This window comes from Coregonus clupeaformis, chromosome 19, assembly GCF_020615455.1.
Source record: "Coregonus clupeaformis isolate EN_2021a chromosome 19, ASM2061545v1, whole genome shotgun sequence".
In the NCBI taxonomy this organism is placed as follows: Eukaryota; Metazoa; Chordata; class Actinopteri; order Salmoniformes; family Salmonidae; genus Coregonus; species Coregonus clupeaformis.
The window spans coordinates 27,127,698-27,153,950 of NC_059210.1; the positions used below are offsets into that span (position 1 = coordinate 27,127,698).

The 26,253-nt window shown below is 42.3% G+C and overlaps 1 protein-coding gene across 1 annotated transcript in view; it reads right to left on the reverse strand.

Annotated features, from left to right (window-relative positions):
• The window catches only part of LOC121531746 (protein kinase C-binding protein NELL2), a 109,150-nt gene that overhangs the window by 52,293 nt on the left and 30,604 nt on the right, over nt 1-26,253 (reverse strand). The window contains exons 10-13 of the mRNA XM_041837165.2: nt 26,062-26,153; nt 24,515-24,620; nt 23,981-24,109; nt 13,952-14,077 (exon numbers count right to left, since the gene is read on the reverse strand). Coding sequence (XP_041693099.1) covers nt 13,952-14,077; nt 23,981-24,109; nt 24,515-24,620; nt 26,062-26,153 — 453 coding nt within the window. The remainder of the gene's footprint in view (nt 1-13,951; nt 14,078-23,980; nt 24,110-24,514; nt 24,621-26,061; nt 26,154-26,253) is intronic.

The window sequence follows — 26,253 nt, forward strand, 5'->3', positions numbered from 1 at the left end:
TTAAGAGGACTCGATATATTTTCAAAGACGTTGAGGATGATAATAAATACCGCTTTGATGTCATACACACAAGCTAAACACTCGTGATTCCAAATGCACTTCACATTTCCATATCATAAAACTTGTCATATACAGTGTCAACGTTTATGATCACTATGTTTGATGTACAGTTACAAGATTACATGGCGTCATACCCTGGGTTGTTCTGAACAGAATGAGCCTATGTTTGTCAATTGTGATGAAAATTCGCCAGGGCACACGCAGCTGAATGCACTCACGGCTCCTTTCTATGCGCACCAAAATGTGGATCTGTTTCCCTCAATTGCATTGTGAAAGCCTAACACTGTAACATAGTTTAAAAAAATGTAGCTAGTCATGTTGGCAATAGAACAGGCTTTCAAATGATGCCCACCTGACCCAGATTGCGATTTATAATGGACAGCTTTTGTATTGCGATGTCGGGGATGTAGGATTGTGTTCCAAACAAAACAATTACAAGTGTGCTTGCTCAAGTTCCTCAACGGCACAGCTAGAAGAGCTAAAAAACACACCTTATAGTTGTTACAGGTTTTGGTTTTTCTATTTATGTTTTGAGGTTGGACTTTTAGCCCATATAGCACATTAGCTCATAGGGCGCACCGATTGGTGTCACCTTGTTAGTCAGTATGTGTTACACCTGTGCTGGCTTTTCCATCTCGTTAGTCAGAAGGTGTTTCACCTGTTCTGGCCCAGGTGATATTTAAGAGTGGATGGCCCAGTGCTCCAGTTGTCTTGAGAGATGTGGAGGGTCAACACTTTTAGTTGGTGCTCCCTATTTGAGTTCTAGAAAAACATTCCTTTGTCTGACCTTCCCTGTTTTTGTTTTGCTAAACTTTTTCGTTTGCTTCCTGTCTTTAAGTTTGGTGTGGGTTTTGTTTGGCTCTTAGGGGCAAATTTTGTGGAAGCTCATGGTGGGTGTCAATTTGCTTACCGCCCCAATAGATCCACAGACGATGCAATCGCCATCGCACTGCACACTGCCCTATCCCATCTGTACAAGAGGAATAACTATAAGAATGCTGTTCATTGACTATAGCTCAGCCTTCAACACCATAGTACCCTCCAAGCTCATCATTAAGCTCGGGCCCTGGGTCTGAACCCCACCCTGTGCAACTGGGTCCTGGACTTCCTGACGGGCCGCCCCCAGGTGGTGAAGGTAGGAAACAACACCTCCACTTCGCTGATCCTCAACACAGGGGCCCCACAAGGGTGCATACTCAGCCCCCTCCTGTACTCCCTGTTCACCCATGACTGCGTGGCCATGCACGCCTCCAACTCAATCATCAAGTTTGCAGATGACACAACAGTAGTAGGCCTGATTACCAACAATGACGAGACAGCCTACAGGGAGGAGGTGAAGGCCCTGGCGGAGTGGTGCCAGGAAAATAACCTATCCCCCAACGTCAACAAAATGAAGGAGCTGATCTTGGACTTCAGGAAACAACAGAGGGAGCACACCCCATAATGCTCAGTGTTTGAGAATTAGTTGCTTATTATATCTCGATGTGTGCTCGATGCTGCCCCTCATCCCTGATTCTCTAATGGACACGCAATATCAAGTGCGCCTAGTATGATCTCAATCAAATTATCCATAGCCTATACTATAGGCTATAGGCCTAGGCTATATGAAGAGCATGCTCGGAGAAGCACAGGGCAAAGTTATATTTCTACGAAAATGTCATTCCTTCAAGTTTTTGCGCTGCTGGGATGGTGTATATAAAACTAGGCTACACTACATTACACACTGCAATGGATAGGCTATCCCAATCATGAGCCCTGGCCTGCCCTGCTCTTGCTGATGTAAATAAACAATTTTGTGCTGCCTAAAGAAGCGAGTCAAAGGCTTCAAAAAATAAAAAGTAGGCCTACTGATGTCCTGTTCAGTTTGAGAGGGAGAGCCCGGAGATGAGAAGGAGGACCGGAGGTAAGCTTGCTACTGCTATAATAGATTTGAATAAAAACTGTTTCGTTGCCTATAATGAAGCTCTTTATCAGAGTTATTGACCTCACAATAAGTCATATTCAAGTAATTTACATAACTTACATTACTATGAAGTGGCAGCCGTGGAGATGGACAGCGCATGGGTGCTTAAAGTAGGCTAATTTGAGAAGGCCTAATTCATTTAAACATTCATAATTTGACTTTAAGCTACTAACAACAACAGCGCTTTATTTTGGAGCCTATTTCTTCCTATTCAAGAAATATGAGGTAGGCATACCTGTTTGACAGACCAAATCAGTCTACTATCCATATGTTTTATCAGCCAATTAGTCAGTGAAGGGCTTGGTGTTTTAAGTTGAAACCAGGGCTCAAATTGAAGGGGTTTGTGAGGGTATTGTGGCTTTTGCTAAAGAAAATGGCTAAAAGCATAAAAGCCAGTTGAGAACAAGTTCTCATTTATAAAGCAAAAGCAAGATAAAGCAAAGCAGTGCGATAAAAACAACAACAGAGTTAGATATGGGGTAAACAAAACATAAAGTCAAAAATACAACAGAAAATATATATACAGTGTGTGCGAATGTAGTAAGTTAAGGAGGTAAGGCAATAAATAAATAGGCCATAGTGCAAAAATAGTTACAAGATTTTGATTCACAATAGCTTAAGATTTTGAAAAGATTTAATGGACCTGATTTATATAAAGTGATCTTTAATGATGCTTTAGTATGCAATGCTAAAAACAAGCTGTAAAATGCAGAGGAAAGACGTGACTCCGACGCATATGGGATATCTTTGGTTTGTCTCTGACATTGAGGCTGCGCTACAACCTATAGTCAAGGAGACAAAACATTTACTTCGCTTGGGAAGTAATGTGTGATTCTGTCACTATCAATTGACGTTCAACATTTCAACAGGCTATTGAACAACTTACAAACTCTAAATCAGTCAGGAGCAAGCCAGGTAGCCTAAGAAGGAACGAAAAGGAATTATTTAGGATATATTATTATTTCAAGGCTATAGCCTTCCATTTAAGAAATAAATTGTGAAGCATTTGTGACATGCTACAGGCTGGCAGGAGCGCTCAGTATTTCAACAACACAACAACAGCACTTCAACAACATGCCTATACATTTCGCATTTAGGCTGTATAAAAAATTCTTATTTAGAATTAAATAGTAATGAAATGAAAAATGCCTCATTAGGCTATACATTCTACAGTGCCTTTGAATTCACTTTTAGAAACATGAGTTTGGTCAGTCTTTGGTTTTGAGGATCATGCGGTGAGCTATGCATGCCTAGTTTGTTAATTTAGCCTAGCAGATGCTGTTATATTCCCATGCCCTAATCACAGTCAACACAAATCTATTTTGTAACAACACTATCATAGAATAAAATAAATTAGAAAATGATAGATTCCCAAATGAAAAATAGTTACAAGTGCATAAACACTGAGTGTTCTTTCAATTAAATAGACTGACCAGGTGAATCCAGGTGAAAGCTATGATACCTTATTGATGTCACTTGTTAAATCCACTTCAATCAGTGTAGATGAAGGGGAGGAGACGGATTAAAGAAGGATTTTTAAGCCTTGAGACAATTGAGAAATGGATTGTGTATGTGTACCATTCAGAGGGTGAATGGGTAAGACAAAAGATTGAAGTGCCTTTGAACTGGGTATGGTAGTAGGTGACAGGCTCACCAGTTTGAGTATGTCAAGAACTGCAAGGCTGCTGGGTTTTTCACACTAAACAGTTTCCCGTGTGCATCAAGAATGGTCCACAACGCAACGGACATCCAGTAAATGGAGTCAACATGGGCCAGCATCCCTGTGGAACACTTGACACCTTGTAGAGTCCATGCCCCGACGAATTGAGGCTGTTATGAGGGAAAAGGTAGGTGCAACTCAATATTAGGAAGGTGTTCCTAATGTTTTGTACACTCAGTGTAGGCCTACCTGACCCTACTTTTCTCGAATTCATTGCTGATCAAATACATCAGTTGGTTCTGTTTTTACAGTTGATAGACAACTTTAGCACTGTTCCAAACTTAAGACTATCCTCTTTTGTAGCCCTTTCCTGCAGTCAAATGACCAAATCGCCCTCTAGTGGCCTCAGGGGTGGATTGTTATTAATATTTTTTATAATTTCATAATTAATAAACATATATTAATTTTTTTACGCTGAGAATCTGGTGTTTCTATGTCAAACGGTTTTGTTATATTTCCGTCTTCTGTGATGTATATAAAGTGTAATATTGGGATTCAAAATCAAAATTGAATACATTTCAACTCTATATCTGACATGGTACAGATGTCTTTTTTTAAGCCCATAACCATGTGTGTGAGCTGTATACCTTTGTTTCAAAGTAGATTTGTTTAAGACTACCAAGAAACACTCTGTGACATTGATTTAGCCCACTGCAGTAAAAGGTTTTAACAATAGCCTGTATAGAAATCAAAACGTGCTTTTGTGGTATTAAAAAAGATTCTACTTGTCTCCAGTCATGTAAAATTACGTAGAATTTCATGAAATGCAGACCGCAAATAAGATGATAGATTCATGCAGTGCTTTTATTATAATGGAGATCTTTTCACCCTTACCATGGCCGCGGTGGTCTGCAAATCCACAACCTTCTGGCTACTTTGTGCTAGGAATTAAGGTAAACGGTAGGCATGTTCTCTGCTATCCACTTTGTTTTAATTATAATTTTAGGTATAGGGGAGGGTCACTTGTTTTCTTTCAAGCGTTCACGTAAAATTATATTTTACTGAAGGGATGGCCATCCATTTTCATTTCAGAGGTCCGTTTTTCTCCAGGTATCCATAATTATAAATAACGTACAGTCCCTTATGTTGCAACTACCCCATATTTTCCAGGAATAGTCTTATCGTGTTACTGAATGTATCCAGAGTATTTTCATATTTCGTTTTCAACAAATGCGGCAAAAAGTACAGTAAACGGAAAATGCACATAAAATCAAGTGTAATGTTTGAATTCAGTCTTGTGCCAGGTGAACTGTTGTGTCCTAACCTTTCGTCTAAACGTTTCCATATGACAAACTTCTACAACTGTACTATACAGCTAACCCAACAAATGCAGGACCCTCAAACTGAACGTCTTGTACAGTGCATTCAGAAAGTATTCAGACCCCTTAACCTTTTCATCATTTTGTTATGTTACAGCATTATTCTAAAATGGATTAAATTACTTTTTTCCGTCATCAATCAACACACAATACCCCATAATGACAAACTGAAAACAGGTTTTTAGAAATTTGTGCACATTTCTATTAAAAATAAAAAACAGAAATACCTGATTTACGTAAGTATTCAGACCTTTTGATATGAGACTCAAAATTGAGCTCAGGTGCATCCTGTTGTCATTGATCATCCTTGATGTGTCTACAACTTGATTGGAGTCCACCTGTGGTAAATTAAATTGATTGGACATGGTTTGGAAAGGCACACACCTGTCTATACAGTATATGGTCCCACAGTTGACAGTGCATGTCAGAGCAAAAACCAAGCCATGAAATCAAAGGAATTGTCCGTAGAGCTCCGAGACAGGACTGTCGAGGCACAGATCTGGGGAAGGGTACCAAAAGATTTCTGCAGCATTGAAGGTCCCCAAGAACACAGTGGCCTCCATCATTCTTAAATGGAAGAAGTTTGGAACTGCCAAGACTCTTCCTAGAGCTGGCCGCCCGGCCAAACTGAGCAATCGGGGGAGAAGGGCCTTGGTCAGGGAGGTGACCAAGAACCCGATGGTCACTCTGACAGAGCTTTAGAGTTCCTCTGTGGAGATGGGAGAACCTTCCAGAAGGACAACCATCTCTGCAGCTCTCCACCAATCAGGCCTTTATGGTAGAGTGGTCAGACGGAAGCCACTCCTCAGTAAAAGGCACATGACAGCCCGCTTGGAGTTTGCCAAAAGGCACCTAAAGACTCTCAGACCATGAAAAACAAGATTCTCTGGTATGATGAAACCAAGATTGAACTCTTTGGCCTGAATGCCAAGCGTTAAGTCTGGAGGAAACCTGGCACCATCCCTACGATGAAGCATGGTGGTGGCAACATCATGCTGTGGGGATGTTTTTCAGCGGCAGGGACTGGGATACTAGTCAGGATTGAGGGAAAGATGAATGGAGCAAAGTACAGAGAGATCCTTGATGAAAACCTGCTCCAGAGCGCTCAGAACCTCAGACTGGGGCGAAGGTTCACCTTCCAACAAGACAATGACCCTAAGCACACAGCCAAGACAACGCAGGAATGGCTTCGGGACAAGTCTCCGAATGTCCTTGAGTGGGCCAGCCAGAGCCCGGACTTGAACCCGATCGAACATCTCTGGAGAGACCTAAAAATACAGTGAGGGAAAAAGTATTTGATCCCGTGCTGATTTTGTACGTTTGCCCACTGACAAAGACATGATCAGTCTATACTTTTAATGGTAGGTTTATTTGAACAGTGAGAGACAGAATAACAACAACAAAAATCCAGAAAAACGCATGTCAAAAATGTTATAAATTGATTTGCATTTTAATGAGGGAAATAAGTATTTGACCCCCTCTCAATCAGAAAGATTTCTGGCTCCCAGGTATCTTTTATACAGGTACCGAGCTGAGATTAGGAGCACACTCTTAAAGGGAGTGCTCCTAATCTCAGCTTGTTACCTGTATAAAAGACACCTGTCCACAGAAGCAATCAATCAATCAGATTCCAAACTCTCCACCATGACCAAGACCAAAGAGCTCTCCAAGGATGTCAGGGACAAGATTGTAGACCTACACAAGGCTGGAATGGGCTACAAGACCATCGCCAAGCAGCTTGGTGAGAAGGTGACAACAGTTGGTGCGATTATTCGCAAATGGAAGAAACACAAAATAACTGTCAATCTCCCTCTGCCTGGGGCTCCATGCAAGATCTCACCTTGTGGAGTTGCAATGATCATGAGAACGGTGAGGAATCAGCCCAGAACTACACGGGAGGATCTTGTCAATGATCTCAAGGCAGCTGTGACCATAGTCACCAAGAAAACAATTGGTAACACACTACGTCGTGAAGGACTGAAATCCTGCAGCGCCCGCAAGGTCCCCCTGCTCAAGAAAGCACATATACAGGGCCGTCGGAAGTTTGCCAATGAACATCTGAATCATTCAGAGGAGAACTGGATGAAAGTGTTGTGGTCAGATGAGACCAAAATCGAGCTCTTTGGCATCAACACAACTCGCCGTGTTTGGAGGAGGAGGAATGCTGCCTATGACCCCAAGAACACCATCCCCACCGTCAAACATGGAGGTGGAAACATTATGCTTTGGGGGTGTTTTTCTGCTAAGGGGACAGGACAACTTCACTGCATCAAAGGGACGATGGACGGGGCCATGTACCGTCAAATCTTGGGTGAGAACCTCCTTCCCTCAGCCAGGGCATTGAAAATGGGTCGTGGATAGGTATTGCAGCATGACAATGACCCAAAACACACGGCCAAGGCAACAAAGGAGTGGCTCAAGAAGAAGCACATTAAGGTCCTGGAGTGGCCTAGCCAGTCTCCAGACCTTAATCCTATAGAAAATCTGTGGAGGGAGCTGAAGGTTCGAGTTGACAAACGTCAGCCTTGAAACCTTAATGACTTGGAGAAGATCTGCAAAGAGGAGTGGAACAAAATCCCTCCTGAGACGTGTGCAAACCTGGTGGCCAACTACAAGAAACATCTGACCTCTGTGATTGCCAAAAAGGGTTTTGCCACCAAGTACTAAGTAATGTTTTGCAGAGGGGTGAAATACTTATTTCCCTCATTAAAAAATGCAAATCAATTTATAACATTTTTGACATGCGTTTTTCTGGATTTTTTGGTTGTTATTCTGTCTCTCACTGTTCAAATAAACCTACCATTAACATTATAGACTGATCATGTCTTTGTCAGTGGGCAAACGTACAAAATCAGCAGGGGATCAAATACTTTTTTCCCTCACTGTAGCTGTGCAGCGAGGCTCCCCTCCAACCTGACAGAGCTTGAGAGGATCTGCAGAGAAGAATGGGAGAAACTCCCCTAAAACAGGTGTGCCAAGCTTGTAACGTCATAACCAAGAAGACTTGAGGCTGTAATCGCTGCCAAAGGTGCTTCAACCAAGTACTGAGTATAGGGTCTGAATACTTAAGTAAATGTGATATTTCCGTTTTTTATTTTTAATAAGTTTGCAACAAATTCTAAAAACCTGTTTTTGCTTTGTCATTATGGGGCATTGTGTGTGGATTGTTGAGGAGGGAAAAAAACAATTTAATCAATGTCAGAATAAGGCTGTAACGTAACAAAATGTGGAAAAAGTCAAGAGGTCTGAATACTTTCGGAATGCACTGTATGTGAGAAGGATGGATGGGATGTGAATCAGAATGCGTGCCACGGGAGACCTGAGCTCCATCCATTTCATTGTCATCATCCCATCCATTACATCCTGAACAATATCAGGCTCAAACAAATTGAAAGTGACATGGTGATGAGCTCCTCCTTTGAGCATATGATGTATTTACCCTGGTCAAAAGGAGTGCACTATGAAGGGAGTAGGGTGCATCCCTGGTCTGAGTCCCCACAGAGACAGTTATAAAACTGTAACAGAAGAGGGGAGTAAAAAGAGAGGAGATTTGCCCAAGGTCACATCTGTCTATGCCTGCCGGGCCCAGTAGCGCAGCGTGCCATCACTCTGAATCGACAGGATGAGGGATTGGCAGACAAGGTGTGTGTGTGTCTGTGTAAGGTTTTTCTTCCTGACTTGTGCTGCTCATGCTGCAGACAGATAAACAATCAATTATTTACAGGCTGTCACCAGGGATCCCTTGGTAGCGTGCTGCTGTCCTCTCCTGCTCCCTCTCCTGCTGCTACAGCTACAGCACACTGACTGGCTGACTGGCTGACTGGCTGACTGGCTGGCTGACTGGCTGACTGGCTGACTGACTGGCTGACTGACTGGCTGATTGGCTGACTGGCTGACTGGCTGACTGGCTGGCTGACTGGCTGACTGGCTGACTAGCTGGCTGGCTGACCTAAAGACTGAAAGACTGAAAGACTGGCGCCTCAGCCCAGCCCTGAGCCTACTCAGCCTTTGTCCAACAAACTGACTGACACACTTACAGTGAGGGAAAAAAGTATTTGATCCCCTGCTGATTTTGTACGTTTGCCCACTGACAAAGACATGATCAGTCTATAATTTTAATGGTAGGTTTATTTGAACAGTGAGAGACAGAATAACAACAAAAAAATCCAGAAAAACGCATGTCAAAAATGTTATAAATTGATTTGCATTTTAATGAGGGAAATAAGTATTTGACCCCCTCTCAATCAGAAAGATTTCTGGCTCCCAGGTGTCTTTTATACAGGTAACGAGCTGAGATTAGGAGCACACTCTTAAAGGGAGTGCTCCTAATCTCAGTTTGTTACCTGTATAAAAGACACCTGTCCACAGAAGCAGTCAATCAATCAGATTACAAACTCTCCACCATGGCCAAGACCAAAGAGCTCTCCAAGGATGTCAGGGACAAGATTGTAGACCTACACAAGGCTGGAATGGGCTACAAGACCATCGTCAAGCAGCTTGGTGAGAAGGTGACAACAGTTGGTGCGATTATTCGCAAATGGAAGAAACACAAAATAACTGTCAATCTCTCTCGGCCTGGGGCTCCATGCAAGATCTCACCTCGTGGAGTTGCAATAATCATGAGAACGGTGAGGAATCAGCCCAGAACTACACGGGAGGATCTTGTCAATGATCTCAAGGCAGCTGGGACCATAGTCACCAAGAAAACTATTGGTAACACACTACGCCGTAATGGCTGTGTTGAAATAGTGTTTGTTTTCCATATTTGAGAGAGTATCAAAGTCATCATAAGATTCACTATCTGAGATAAAGGGAGATGGAATAGATTGGGAACAAAGCGTGAAAGGACGGGGAGGAGAGACTGGGGCCAAGGCACACTATTTTCCCATAATCCTCTTGCCAGGCCCTTTGACTTCACACAGTGGATGTCATCCTCTGTAATCTTCACTGCCCACCGATCCCCACCTCCGCCCTTCCCCCATTCCCACCTCCGCCCTTCCTTTCTCCTTCCCTCCCTCCCTTTCTTCTGCCTTTGAGGCCAGAGCTGGTCTGGTTATCATAGGATTAGAGTGGGGGCACACACACTGTCCTCACACCCCACCACACACAACTCAGGACAGCAGTCCTCTAATAACATTCAAAGGCAGCAGCAAACAGCCAATCTGCTACCTTTCATGGATAAGCCACTAATCTCTAGCAGCGAGGAGCACGCTCCAGGCACTTTGGGGAGGGAGGAAGAGAGGAGGGCTATCTTGACCTTCAACATCAAGGGTAAAATGCTAGTAAAAGAGCAGGGGAAAGTTGGATGCTCCTTTTCTTTCATGGTTCTATTGGACATGGAGGAAAGGGGTTGTGTTGAGGCTTTGGTAATACATTTTCATTTGGAGAAGAACATGAAGTCAGTGTGGCTGCGGAGTGAGTCTGTCACCAGCTGGGAAGTGAACTAGTGACCTCCTTCACTGCAGGGTATTTTATGTAAATGTCATGTTCACTTCAACCCACTGGCTCCAAAGAACCCAGAACCTTATGCTGTTACTGTAGAACATCTCTCTGGGTTTAGCCTTGCAGCCTTTTCCTGCAGTTAAACGATCAAATCGCCCTCTAGTGGCCTCATAGGTGGAATGTTATTCATATTCTTCATCATTTCATAATTAATAAACATGTATTTATTTTGTACCCCGAAAATCCGGTGTTTCTATGTCAAATGTTTTGTTATATTTCAGTCTTCTGTGATATATATAAAGTGTAATATTGAGATTCAAACTCAAAATTGAATACATTGAATACTGACATGGTACGGGGTGTCTTCTTTTCTTTAAGCCAATAACCATGTGTGTGAGGTGTATACTTTTGTTTCAAAGTTGATGTGTTTAAGACTACCAAGAAACACTCTGTGTGACCCTGATTTAGCCCACGGCAGTAAAATGTTATTCCAGAATGACTGTTAAAATTATAACTAAATTAAGTAAGTGTAATCTTTCTTACTCACAATACCTGTATGTGTAACTGTAATCTTTCTTTCTCAATGTGTGGACTAGTATAGATACACTAGTATAGATACACTAGTATAGCTACACTAGTATAGCTACACTCGTATAGCTACACTCGTATAGCTACACTAGTATAGATACACTAGTATAGATACATGCACTTATGGAGAAATAAGGGTATCATTAGGCTACATGTACATTATTCTGCTGAGGTTGCAATCTATTAATTGCTCAAATCCATGGAGAATAATGAAGATCCTCATATTTCATCTGAATGAGTTATTCTAATGGACATGGGAGATATGATATGGTTAGTTTAGTGTTTTGTTGAGCTGGTGCAATATTTCTTTTCTAAGCCACTTGGGGAATAGCCCATTACCTCTGGACCCTGTTCAAACAGAAACAGATGTTTGATTGCCATTAATAACGAACAGAACCCTTTGGCTAGCTTAGCGCAGAACCCCTATCTCAAATATATCACTGAGCAACAGGAATGAGGGTGATAGCCTACTCTGGATCTCGGGGCGGCAGGTAGCTTAGTGGTTAAGAGCGTTGTGCCAGTAACCGAAAGGTTGCTGGTTCTAATCCCCGAGCCGACTAGGTGAAAAATCTGTCGATGTGCCCTTGAGCAAGGCACTTAACCCTAATTGCTCCTGTAAGTCGCTCTGGATAAGAGCGTCTGCTAAATGACCAATTTTATTTATTTATTTATCTAAAAATGAATCTATTGTAGGATGGAGTGCCTTGTGTATGTGCTCTAATATGATCAAATGTCGGTTTGATTTGATTTAGCCACATATGGGTCCTCGGACACGTTTTGAATTAAGTCCAATTTAACCATAATTCATATTTTTAATATTGGATAAGAGGTGGAGTGTGGCTCTATATGAATGATTCTATATCATGCGCTGAGGCAATGATTGTGAATGTACACTGGTAGTCCAATAACTCACAGAGAGATTACGACAATAACTTTACTGTAGCAGGCAGAATGTCATTACATCAGCCCCCTGAATACGCCTCAGTTTAATCATGAAATTGGCTTTTATAGGGAGATGCATAACTGAATTGTGACTTGAAGGCATTTTAATAAGAATCTATGTGTAAAATATAGTGACAAAAATATATCCACTGGGCTGCGGTATTAATCTTCATCGTAAATCGGTGAAACAAATGGGTTGCAGAAGAGGAGACAAATTACTTAGACAATAACATTTGCATCCGGCTCATAGATACATAGAAATATAACTGTGAGTGGAATATAAATTCCAGGTGTGTCTAAGGAAAACACTAGAAAAAAAACTGAGTAAGCAAGGTGTGTCTCTTCTTCACTGAATAAATCAGAGAACAAAAGAAGTGTGAGATGAGTGAGAATTCTCTTGATTATTCCTTCTGAAACATTCCTGAAATACAGACAGCCTCAAACCCCCTATTACCATATCCTCTTCTCATTCCCATTCCCATTGACAAGGGAAAAACTCACCAGAGGTATGGATAGATGGCAGGCAGGAAATGTCAAAACTCTGCCGTGTTGTTGCATTGTCTTGGTGGGACTTACAGACTCTTACTGCTTTATTCAAACCCAGAAGCTCAGCGGGGAGGGAGGGATGGAGGGAGGGAGGGGAGCAGCACCGCAGCGGGCCTGAATCCTCTCTCTGTCTGCGTCCCAAATGGCACCATTGGTACTACGGCACTCTGGTAAAAAGTACTATACTATAAAGGGAATAGGGTGCCATTTAGGACGCTACCCGTCTCTTCTCTCTCTGGCTCGGCTCCTCTATTTTGCATTCTGCCTCCTTCCCTCTCTTCTCTCTCTGCCTCCTCTCCTCCATGCTGAGTTAGTGTGCATTAGTGCAAATTGCTTTTTTAATTACAGACAGAGAAGGAATGTGTTGTGCAGCCTCCTCTTCAGAGATGGCACACACAGGGATCGACTTAGTCTCATAACTCTCACACTGTAAGCAACTCCCAGAGAACATGACGACCATACTGTATCTATCAACAAGATCTCGTAGTTTCCCTTCGCAATTCGACATATTGTAGATGAACGTCTAATTTTTACGCATTCTATTTTTAATGCTTTCATTCTGCGTGGTTACAGGGTTAATTCCGCATGGTTACAGGGTTAAAACAGAAACAACTCAAAGGTTAACAGTTTAAATAATTAATTCAGAATTAATTCTCACTCAATCTACCATTGGAATTGAATGGTGTAATTGTGGACTTTCTCAATCATACAGTTATTACATTATCAAATATATTCAGCAATCTGCTTTGTAATCAAAGCAAACGCAGCCAATAGCTTCCCAAAATCAATAATAATTCATACCAGTATTCATCTAAGATGCACCGGCCAGGGCTAATGTCATCTAATTCTACCACACTATAAAGCAGCAAAGCGGACAGAATTACAAACATTCCTTTTGATTTGTGTGTATATGACTTTAATGTGGCCTGCGGTAATCAGACCAAATCCAATAGGAGCAAATCAAACCCTGACATTCATTTCTATACATGAGCATTAAATTAATGATCTATGCATAATTACTGTAGCCAATTGAGGCAACAGATTCTGCAGATTGGCTATGCAGTGTTTAAAGTGTTTTTCACATGATGATAGATCTGCAGGTGTTATAAAAAGGCTCACAATCATGAGTCACACACGCAAACACACACACCGCACACATAAACGCACACTCACACACACACACACACACACACAGCCTCATTTGCACAATTAAGTTGCCTTATTAAATAATTTTCCTTGCCTATATCTTCTGTTGAAAAGGCTCCCCTTTGCAGCTTTCAACAGTTTAGTGTGAAGCCATAAACTTTAAACAAGTACAGTATGGGTTTCTGGTAGCAGCTATAAAACAGTGCGCCATAAGAAAGAACTCACCTGTGCAGGAGTAGTCATCGATCCTAATGTATCCCCTGTGACAGATGCACATGAAGGATCCGGGGGTGTTAACACACATGGTGTTCTCCCTGCAGTAGTGCTTCCCCTCCGCACACTCATCGATATCTACAGTGAGGAGAGGAGAGAGGGAGACAGGGGAGAGCAGGTCACGCATGGTCAACACTAGGCTCCTCTAACTGGGGTACCACTAAAGACCTAGGCCCCAGTTCAGCCTTAACTCCTCATAGAAGGAGACAGGGAGGGAGGGAGAGCCCAGGGGTAGTTTATCTTAATCAGTGGAGAACCTGGGGGAAATAGGGGGGAGGAGAGGGAAACACTGGAGGAGGCTGTGGTTCTACTGTAGATGTTCCATGTACTCAAAGAAGAACATCCTTTACTCTTACTGTAGTGTAGCTACTGGAGTGTTTTAATGGGGTAGTCAGGTAGTCAATTCCCATTTGGTCTAACCTCCCAAAACTCTATATATATCTTTTATTTATGCATCATGACACTCCACAAGGCAGTAGATTCAATATTTTATTCATTTATTCCTAATCCCATTAGCTGCTACCTCAGTAACAGCAACTATTTGTGGTCCACAAAGAAACAACCAAGTCAAAAACATCTTACGCGAGATGCAGTATCTCCACGAAACTGATGGGGTAAACAAATGTTCATATTGTGATGCAACGCAGTGCAATGCAAACAGAGCTCAACTGTATAAATATGGCAGTGGAGCTGGGCTACTGTAGATTGCAATGTCCCAAATATAAATAGACAAACAGTGAAAACCCAACTGGAATTGAGATCGAGGTCCTTGACCTGAAGTAGTTTATTCACTCTGTATTTAAACATGTGCACCTTAGGCTACTCAATCTCTGATGAAACAGACTTTCCTTCCTTGCCAACCATATTTGAAAACATCATCATTTGATGTGAAAATTCATTGTATTTGCATCTCATTCACCCGCTTACATGTCCTTGGTTACCTCTTCCAACCACTACAGCATACACCATCTCTGGCTGTGCTGTATTCAAATCCACTCTTCTTGACTCTCTCCTTTTTACATCACCCCCAACTCTTGATCATTATTTCTATTCAAACAGCCTCTGAATACCAGATAACACACAATTAATCCTACCAATGAATGAACACGTGGCCTTCACTAAATTAATTGGACTCCTATTTAACCATGTTACTGGCTGTGAGAAGCGCATGGAGAGTGAGATGCAGATGGAGAAAGAGCGCGAGAGAGAGAGAGAGGAGAGAGAGAAAGAGAGAGGTACGGACTGTTTCTCCGCAGCGGGCAGCTATAGCGGGCGGTAACCTTGAGCGGGGGCCCTAGGTGACACTTGTTCTGGCTTGCGATTGGCTGTCTAAGCGGCGGCTTTGATGTAGAGCCTATTAACTGTAGGACGCCATCCGTCTTTCCCCCCGTGACACGCATAACGCTCGCTGAAACAATATGTTGGAACGTGTCTGCGTGGGGGACGACGGGGCTCGCTGTCCAAGCGGCCAGCGAGAGAGCATGAACGATCTCCATCTCCATTAGTCCAGTCCATTTCCTTGATTGGCCTGTCACTACAGCGACATGCGATGTGCCACCCTAAAAGGATGGCCGAGTCACCGGTGGCTTTTATCTCTCAATGGAATGATCTGGATCAAGTCATTGGCAGGCAGGCTGGCCGCGATGGATGGGCAGAAAATGACTTTCGTTTTTCTCCCTCTTTTTTTCCCTCTCTCCACAAAGGCTGAATCAATCACAGTCATATATAGATGAGCCAGAGGTTAATTTGTTTAAGAGGACAGTCTTATATAGGCCTATAAGTTTCAAGTTGTATTACTCGTATGTACAGGATACATATGGTATACACTGTTCAACGAAATGCTCACTTGCAGATTCCTTCTCGACAATGCAACAACAATAAGAAATAAGAAAAGATAAGAATATGAACATAATTGTAATCAGTATCGTTTCAACTCAATAGCTGGAGTAGTTTTGTTGTCATTACATGAAAACATAATAGTGGCAGACATAATGTGTAGACTCAGTCATATCAATTCAGATATAATTCATATTCCAGTTGTTGCACATCCTGGTCATTCCAAAGCCATAAAACATCCCTGTGGATTCCTAATGTGGAGCGGCCTCATATCTGTGAACCATACTGCTGTGTGGAAGTCTGGGAGTGAGGAGATAACAGTGGCGTCCCTGTTAGAGGGCCCACAAACACTCCCGGACCACCCCATGCTGCCAACAGCCTCTCTCTGCTGCCTGGGCTCATTTACCCAAACAGTTGATGTAAAATCACTGCTACCGCTACTGAAATGGGCTGCCAGATTGTTTGCTGATATTCTCACACAGTTCCCAGAGTCTCCCACCACGGCAGGGCTAGTAGTCAGAGTAAAGAGGAAAGACAACGGCTGTGTGTCCTAACAGACTGAGCAGTAAAGCTACTCAATGACAGTCACTCTTACAGTTAGCTAGCCCTCGACTGTGAACGGAGTATAAAGACAGGTTACTCTGTTTGGAGAGCTTTTAGGCAGACATTTCTGTCTTTCAGACAATTCACTATGTGCTTACTGTATGTATTTTGTTCCTAACGATTTTATGTATTATGATAACAAAAGAGGTGCTCAATATGTCTAGGCAGTACCCAACTTATTGTGACGCTATTACCTCAACAGTAGGAGGGAGAGTCAATGTAACTCCATTTTCTTTATTTAGCAAAGTCTGCTGCCGTAATTGATAAAGGAGTGAACTATTTTTTCATCCGCTTGTTCCTTTATTGTTAAAATCCCCAGAGCCTCCGATTATTTCCAAACGACATGATATAGTCACTCTACCCAAACGGGCCTCTCAGTAAAACAACTAGGAAGCCATTACTATCTCTTCAGAACAATTACCTAAACATTGGTGGGGAGATGATATGCTTTGCTGCTTTTGTTTTAATGGGCAAGAGACAAGAAAATGTGGTGCTCGACATCTTTTAATCTCCTCCAAACACCAGGTAATTAAGTCCTCAATGAGTGATCTTTAAAAAGACCAAAACAAACATGGAAAAGCATCTCAAACTGTTTTGGGAAGCGAGACAATTAACATAATGGAGTGAAAAGAAGCACATTAGGATGCAACAACAGTTCCATCTCCTTTTAAAAAGCAGAGGCATTGTCTCTTTAACAGGAAAATAACCACAAGTGATAAATCACAGTGAGAATGAAGTGAGAGGAATCATCCCACCACAGTACTTGAGTTTAGAATAATGGACTGGTATGAACGAACTCACCAGACAATGAGGAATGCAGTGTTTAAGTGTGTGTGTGTGTGTGTGTGTGTGTGCCATGACAAGCTAGATTAATGCTAATGTGTTTTATGGAATAAACTCCTTGATTATGCTATCAAACATCCCTCTAGGCAAATACTGGTTGAATGAATGTTGTTTCCACGTCATTTCAACAACAAAAATTCAATATGTTGACAGTGAATCAACGTGGGAAACTGATTGGATTTGCAAAAAGTCATCAACATAAGAGAATTTCGTCTTTTTTTCACCCACCCTTTAACTTAAATACAATGACATGGTAATTGTTTTTGTTGATTTCATGTTGAATTCACGTTAGTTGACAACTCAAACAAATGTAAATCAAAACTATACGTCGAAATGACATCTGTGACCAGTGGGATGTTAGGAAATGATGGCGACATTTGGCTGAGGGAGTGAATGGGCTTACTCTCCTTCACAACACTCATTCATCTTGAGAAGATTTGCCTCTTTGCATGAATTAATGAATTACCACCATCATCTGTCATCCTTCTCTCTGCATCTCAGCGAAGGGGGCGGAGGTCTAACCAATGAATAACAGGTACTAGTAGCGGTAGGTAATGCTGACAAACAGAGGGAAGTGTCTCTGCCTGGTGATATTTGAGGGATAGGAGCGCTGTTGTTGTTGTGTACTGTTGCTATTTCCACACTGGCCTGGTTTTCAGCACGGCAGGGTGTTTGTCAGCTCTCGTGGTGTTGGCACGCTCACACACAGAGAGTGTTTGGTGTTGCTGGCACACAGCGGGTTGGGACGGTGCAGTTTGTGTGTGTGTCAAACCTCAGGCTCATCCCAGCAGTGATTGTGATGGGGAATGAGCCATCCCACTGGGTACACACTGGTTGAATCAACGTTGTTTCCATGTCATTTCAATGAAATCACATTGAACCAACATGGAAAAGACATTGAATTGGCGCCTGTGCCCAGTAGGATGCTTTTCGGTAAATGCCAATTAGCCCCCCTCCATCTTGTGACATTAAAACAAGCAGCAAAATGCCACAGGCTACCTAGTTATCACTGGATGGGATACAACCAGTGCTTAATTTAATCCGTCACCTCTCAGTTTTTGACTGTTTTGTTCCGGAAACTATTTGCCAGGATCCGGTAGCTCTCGTGGCATGAAAAATAATTGTAACCGTTTGCAATGTAAATATTATCATAAAAGCGATCAGAGTTAATTCGAGTTGCCTCCTCTGTAATTCTCCTGCCTAATGTGAAAACGTAGATTTTCAGCCCATGCCTGATATTCTAAGAATTGATTTGGGTTGGGCCAGCCCAGGTTTTTGGTTTCCGCAACATTGTAGCCTAGAGACCAACGCGTGGCCGTTGCTGTGGTGAGAGAGAGAAGCGCGCCTGTATCTCACAGAACTAGAATGAGATTCACTTTCTATGATCTCTCTCCCTCTCTCTGCTCTGATAGACATGAGCCTGCAACTCTCATCTCTCCAGCGTTACTTCATCATTTATTTCCTTATAGAATCATAGTTGCGGGAAGGATGCTGGAGGTGCTGTAGCATCCCGGATAAATTGAAATGTATTTGCCAAAGTTATAGAATTACAGTACTATGGTCTGTTCAGAAATAAATGAAATATTTCAGAATACTACTAGGCCTATAATTTAACCACAGAGGATCAATATCTTAACAACAAAAAAATAGCCTAGCTGTGGATTGTGTGTAGCCTAATCACAAAGCATAGCCTACTGTAATAATATAATAATAATATAATAATAATACTGTCACACCCTGATCGGTTTCACCTGTCTTTGTGCTTGTCTCCACCCCCCTCCAGGTGTCGCCCATCTTCCCCTGTGCATTTCTACCTGTGTTCTCTGTTTTTCTGTTGCCAGTTCGTCTTGTCAGGTCTTACCAGCGTGCTTTCCCGTTTTCCTGTTTCTCAAATGTCCTAGTTTTCCCGGTTCTGACCATTCTGCCTGTCCTGACCCCGAGCCTGCATGCCGTCCTATACCTACCTGACTCTGACCTGATTACGAACCTCTGCCTGTCCTGACCCCGAACCTGCCTGCCGTCCTGTACCTACCTGACTCTGACCTGATTACGAACCTCTGCCTGTCCTCGACCTGCCCTTTGCCTGCCCCGTGTTCTAATAAATTATCATTGAGAATTGTACTATCCGCCTCCTGTGTTTGCATCTGGGTCATATCCTGAGTCGTGATACCTACAGTCGGGAGCGCACAGCAAATCTGTCAGTGAACAGCATGCAGCCAAAACAAGCCTTTCGCAATATTTCAAATACAATCGCGGGAAAACACAGGTTGGTAAGCAAATGGCTCCTGCTGAAAAGAGAAGACTAATCTGTCTGTAGGCTACCAAAATATTGTATCAACTTCCAAATAGGCCTATTGAGTGAACAGCATTGTTTTACATAGTAAAACAAGAGAGAGAAATAGGCTTTTGGCACTAGCGCAACGGCCATCACCGGTGAGTGAGCTGCGCATCATTGGGTGAGTCAGTGAAGCTGGGAAGCTTTTTTAGGACTACAATTTCATATTGTACAATATGTGTGTCTCCACACACCTAGGCCTAGGCTATTGATGGATTCAAGATGAGGTTGTTTTTATTGATCTCAGATTCTCAGTTTGTCAGTGTCAAAGTAGCCTGTCATTTCGATCATTTGTGCGGTATTAAAAAGGATTCTGCTAAAGTCTCCAGTCAAGTAAAATGACGTAGAATTGCATGAAATTAGTTTATAAAAGGCCAAAACAAATTCTGACCCTAGCCTAAAAATGTTCTTGCCCATGTGTGCAACCTCTGCAAGCGCCTCTACTCTACTACTCTATGCCACTACGCAAATGCGATGATATGCATGCAAAACATACTCTAGTTGGATCAATTTTGATTGGTTTGCATTTTAATGCCACCAATGTGCAAATAGTGATGGTCAAAATAGAGAAGCATTTAGAATGATGTCCTTTTGATCTTGAACAAAATGGTGTAATTAAGCCTGTGTGAGTAAATCATCTAAATAATGGAGGTCTTAGAAGAAAAGAGGCACAATACTCATTTTCAGATACCCCAGAAAATAACGTGAAAACAATGATTTGAGTATAAGAAAACAATGCGAGCTGCTCCTTGCCTTTTCTCCTGTGGTATTACAATACTAATATTAGCTTCAACCTTGGGCGCTTTACAGATTACTCAATCTAGAGCCAATCACAGTCTGTCACTTGGCCACAGCAGCTTGGCTTTCACTCTAATAGAGATGTTTAATACACTACCCATCACATGGATCTGTGTTGGACGATACACCTTCTACATGACTGCCTTCTGAGGGAATGGGGCCCTGTGCTTTTCTGTCTGAGAGAACAGCACTCTATGAGCAGAGAGAGACTGGGAGAGGAGAGTCTCCCCCTGAGGCTCTGCTACCACTGCTTCTATAAAACATTTACACAGGAGTGATCTCATAGGCTATGTTCAGCACATCAGTGACCTAGGACTGTTTTAAAGAGCCAGTGTCTGTCTTTTCCTGAGATACTAGACCGATCTGATGCCAACCTGATGGCTGAAGGGAATTGTATGTGTACACGGTGTACTTTATGTACATTGTGTACATTATGTATATTGTGTGTAGCACATAAGCCTGTCTATTGGAATCCATCTCATGTCTTCTGTGGTCTGATACTGAGGCTGACAAACAGCTTTTCCATCTGTATACTGATGCACTCCAACCCTCACCAGCAAAATGGTGTAGCTACCTTTGTCCCAACTATTATATGAACACCAACATTCTCATACACTTGTGTGATCCTCAAAACAACTATGTTGGCGGTTCCATTTCTTTTTGCAGGGCACAATTCTCATAGAGTAAGTGATTTCCAGAAGCCCCTCAAAAAATCAATTGCTTTGTGAGAATAACATCAGAAAATTGAGTCAATTTTGTCCCTCTGCAGTTTCAGAAGAAATTCTCTTCACACCCCCATCCAATTTCATACAGGGACCTTGGTCACTCTCGAGATGAGTCGTGCTGCTGGTCTGAAGAGTCTGTGTCTGTCGACTGGTTCTAACCACCACTGTGTTGAATGACTGTCATTGAAACAACTATAGAGCTTATCCATTTCCAAAAAACATACCACAATACTGCTGTTGGATGATTCAGCATCTTGTCTCAGGGGATACTGGCTACAAGTACATGTAAGTGAAATAGAGCCAAAACCTACATTGAAATAGGCACACAACTTCAACCTTCACGTTTACCATGGGTGTGCAGGACCTTGGACACGTCTTCCTCCTAGATTTACAAGTATTTACCAAACTTCTTCCCTCCAACTTAGAGTGGGCTAAAGCACCAGTCTCTGCTGGCTGAAGAAGCGGTGCAGCCTGTATGCAGTGGAGGGAGGTGGTGAGTTGAGGTGGTGGTGGTGCCGTGCGGCAGGAGCTTAACCTGCAGCCCAGAGACCTTACACTCCATTAATTTGAGACAGGGGGCTGATAGCATCTTCAATTATGCAGATTCCCTGATACATTGTAATTACCTGACCAACTGGTCATATTTAGCATGTTAAAACAGACTGAGAGGAGGTCAGGAATGGCTGTTCTCTTTTTAACACGTGCCTTTCCATCCCTGGTTATCAGAGCCAATGAACATGTAACCAAATACATCGCACTGATCTTGCTGAAGGTGACAGAAGAGAGACGTTGGAGGGAATTCATCAGCTTGGTAAAAGTAGGGCATGTATGCATACAGGCACGGAGTGAAGCAACGAAGATGAAAGGGATATGGAGTCAAGATGGCTTATTTGCACTAGTCATCAACGTCATCCATAGATTTAGCTACGGGAACCCACACATGTATTACTATGAGTTGGGTAAACACTGTAGATTTTACAGCCCTGCAGATGGAGAAGTAGTCACTTCTTTGATCATCTCAGGAAGATTCCGTAAAGTAAGAAGCAAAGACGTATGTGGGAATTTCCACTGAGGAAGGGAAGGACCGGCGAAGACGTGTATGTTATAGCATGTTTATTTGCATGTGTTGTAGTAGGCAGTCCATGTGATTAAATTTCCTTGAAGTATTAACACATTTTCCAATCTTCAAAAGTGGAGGGACAAATCGCCATAGAGTATAAAGCATCTGTTTTATAAGAAAACAATCATGAGATGATCAAACACATTGGGTGCATTGCAACCAACAGGCAGAATGTAGCGATGTGCTATGCATTACAGCTGGATTTCTTCAAACGCTAATAACAGAGAGATTACATGCACTAGCGTATTAAAGCAGACTTGCTTGCAACCAAAAACCCACAAGAAAAAACCCAGCAGATCATTTGATCTCTTGTTGTTACCGTGTCAAGTGATTATGACAGCTGCGTCTGTTCTCTACTCCCGCCCCAATGAAATATCGACCTATCAGGAGCACCGGAAATCGTAAGGCTGATGAACGTAAACAAAATCTTATTTGAGTATGAGAATATAGAACTAGTAGGTCTATATTTCATTAAAACGTTTCACCTTAAATTGCAAAATAATATAATATATGCCATTTGAAATAACTATCAGCCTGCATTTTCATTTGATAAAAAAATATAGATTATAAAACTCAATCAACTTGATTTAGTTACACATTTCGAATAGTCCAGGGATATTTTATCTTGATAAGAAATAACCGAACCAGACCATTTTCTTTTAGAGACAGTTGTATTTAATGGATTACATAAACTGAAAACAAATCAAATGTTAAGAGCTACACCAGCATTAGTTTTCCATTCATACAACGTGTCGGGTAAATTGCCACAGTAGATTTGCTGCAGTAAATGAGGAAACACTTTATTTCAGTTGTACAGAATGATTGTCAAATAGATCAATCGCCCTTAGTCTGTTCAAAAAGTAGGTCCAAGTTGTTTCGATGATAATACCCACCAGATGGCGAAAATATCTTGAAAGACTTTGGTAGCACGCAAGACTAATGTAACACCGACATCAGCTTTTAGGGAGCGGTAATGTGGTAACCAATAATGGTTGCAATTGAGATCAGCTGTGCGGGTGAATTTAGCACGTATTGATGGTTTAACGAGAGATCAGCTGGGAATAATATAGTGGCCATCGATGGTTGGAATTGGCCCCATGTGTTTTACTAGAGTTAACACCATGGCCTGAAACATCAGTGTGGCCTGCAATCAGCAATGAATATTATGGCCTACATGATGAATAGCACTACTTATGAGGGTCTCTGCTCATGAAAAATCACTCATGCATTCTTGGCAGTGAGACAAACACAGCTAGGGGGCGTTCTGTATTTTCATACCAATACAGAGTAGAGACTGACCAAAAGAAGACAAAAGCATACAATGATTTGAGTATGTCAGTGAAAGTAAGTCCCTGGATCGGACACTTTCTGACTTGCTAACTGGTTGAACGCTGCACGTACTGTATATAACTACAACCACTTAGCAAGTCGGAAATTTCCGAGTGTCCTAGTTCCGACTAGCACGTGAACGCAGCATCCGTACCTATGACTAATACCTCTACACAAATTACAGCAGACAGTCTGTCTAACAGTATGTCATCTCTCAATGTGTTGGAAGATTTCATTTTTTGCAACAAAATAATTAAGCTGTCACAAATACCTCACAGTTCAACCAAAGTGCACAAAATGAAAAGATATTCTGCCAGTCTTGGAGGGAAACGGTTCAATAGAAGGTGTTTGTTATCAATTCTATTATTCTTCTATTAGAATCCTTTGTGTACCTTCACAGTATGCGTTGTCATCTCGGAGCGGGTGGAAGCCATCCTTGCAGCTGCAGCGGGCCCCAGCCTCCAAGTTGATACAGTCAGAGTGCTCCACACAGCCGTGGCCCTCCGCACAGAAGTCATGACCTAGGGCACAGAGGTCAGAGGTTACACACAGGTCACTCCTCTCAGACTGGATTTAATAGAGTCCAGGTGTTTTTTTTTGCAATGGTTCCTGTAATTATTTGCTGATTCTTTTTAGGTTTACATCTGTAATGTAGAGCAGTGGTTCCCAACCTTTTTCGGTTACTGTACCACCAACTGAATTTTGCTCTGCCAGGAGTACCCCTGAAGTACCCCCTCATCTGTATGTTACCAGTAGGCCTATGGTCTCATGAGTCTTCTCAAGTACCCCCTGTGGATAGGCCAAGTACCCCCAGGGGTCCTAGTACCTCTGGTTGGAAACCACTGATATAAAGTTTTAAGTTTTAATGTCACTTCCACAAGTACAGTGAAATGCCTTTATAGGCAGGTATGTGTATTTTTCAATACCTCTGCAGACTTTGCAGCACCTGTCGGTGAGGTTGACCTGCTCGGACTCTGGACAGTTGAGCTCAGGACAGGGGGTAGTCATGACGACCTGATGCATAGTCGTGTCCTAGTAACAAGGAAACAATGAGAAACAATATGAGACACAACCTCATAAGGGTTAGATTAGCTCAGCTGCTGGTTTCCCACAGATTTGATAAGGCTAGAATTTAATCAGAGGCAATTAGGCATCCATTGTGTGCTTCCCTCTCCACTGTGCACAACTTCCCAACTAAAGTTACATAATGATGGGTCAATAGCAGTAACGTATACATATTTCAGTTTAGTTTAGCGCTGCTGCGCTGTAGTAAGACTCTGCATGTCGATTCACTTATCTATTGAGGTTTATGATAACAAATTGAACAGAGAAGGATATGAAACCAGTGTAATTGTCCCCGATTGTGTGATTAGACAGAGTAAATGTGATTAGGGAGCTCCCTCTCCCACCAGCTCTTTAACATCCATCTTCAATGCCCTGGCTCCTCTCCGCTCTGCCTACCTGACTGATGCTGATTCATGATCATTAACATCATTAACACACGACCGAGAAACACTCAACCAGAGAAAACCAACCTAATAAACCAACTCAGAACACATCTATGACTAGCTACGTTCCACACAAGGCTAGCTCAGCCACTATAAAGATAAATCAAATAGTTGTATCTCTATGTTAGTCAGCCCCCCCCCCACCCCCCACCCAAAGAAAACTCCCAAAACCAGCAGCTTAATCGTCTTATTAGGTAAAATATCTTGAAAGATACCTTTAAATAAGATATATTACTTGTATTAAGCCATTTTTAGGTTTATATAAGAAAAAAACGAAAGAAAAACAATTATCACTCAATATAAGATATTTAGGCTTGCTTACCCAGAACGCCGGCCTGCCTGAGACTGTGGGACCAGGATGACTGACACTATCCCCATTACACAGTCCTTTGATCTGCAGCCTATGTCTGTGACTGTGTCTGTGTCTATATGTGTCTGTGCCTGTAGCTATATAAGAAAGCAGTTTCAGTCACAAAGCAAGGGCTGCCAACGGGCCAGGTGTGTGATCTCAACATACAGCCATCAGTCTCACACTGCACAATCTATATGGTCATACAGGAATATAGGAGATATATTTGATGATGATTGATCAAAACAGTGATTGTCATGCTGTGACGGTTTGGTCCCCTCCTGGAAACTCAATTACTCAGTTCTGCCCATTTACTTTCCCCATAGAGAGCATAAGAAAAAACAGATCAATAAATGTAGCTAATGTTGACGGCCGACTGCAGTCTCTCATTCAGGCTTGATTTAGCCTCTGGCCTGAGGAGAGCAGCTCTAGTCTGGAATCACTATTTAATGAAGCTGTCATACACCCTGTGATGGAAATTAATACACTGTAAGTGCTTGGTTGCTTGAATTATTGTGTCTTTTCGTGGGAGTTGTGGGAGTTTGTTTAAACCAAGTAGTGCTGTAGGTAGAAAAACACCAATAGTATGTTTTCATGAGGCCTGTAGTGTACTCACCCTGCACTCGGACAGCTGGCATCTGCCAGAGTTGTCACGCACCGCTTTCTGATCTCCCTCCACCAACTCTTCTTTTTTGAACAGGCATACCGCTGGAAATAGACATACACAGATACACACACAAATGGCGTGCGCACAAAAAAAAGGCAATATTCAGTATACTGTGGTAGTCTGTGGCAACCTGCTGTGGTG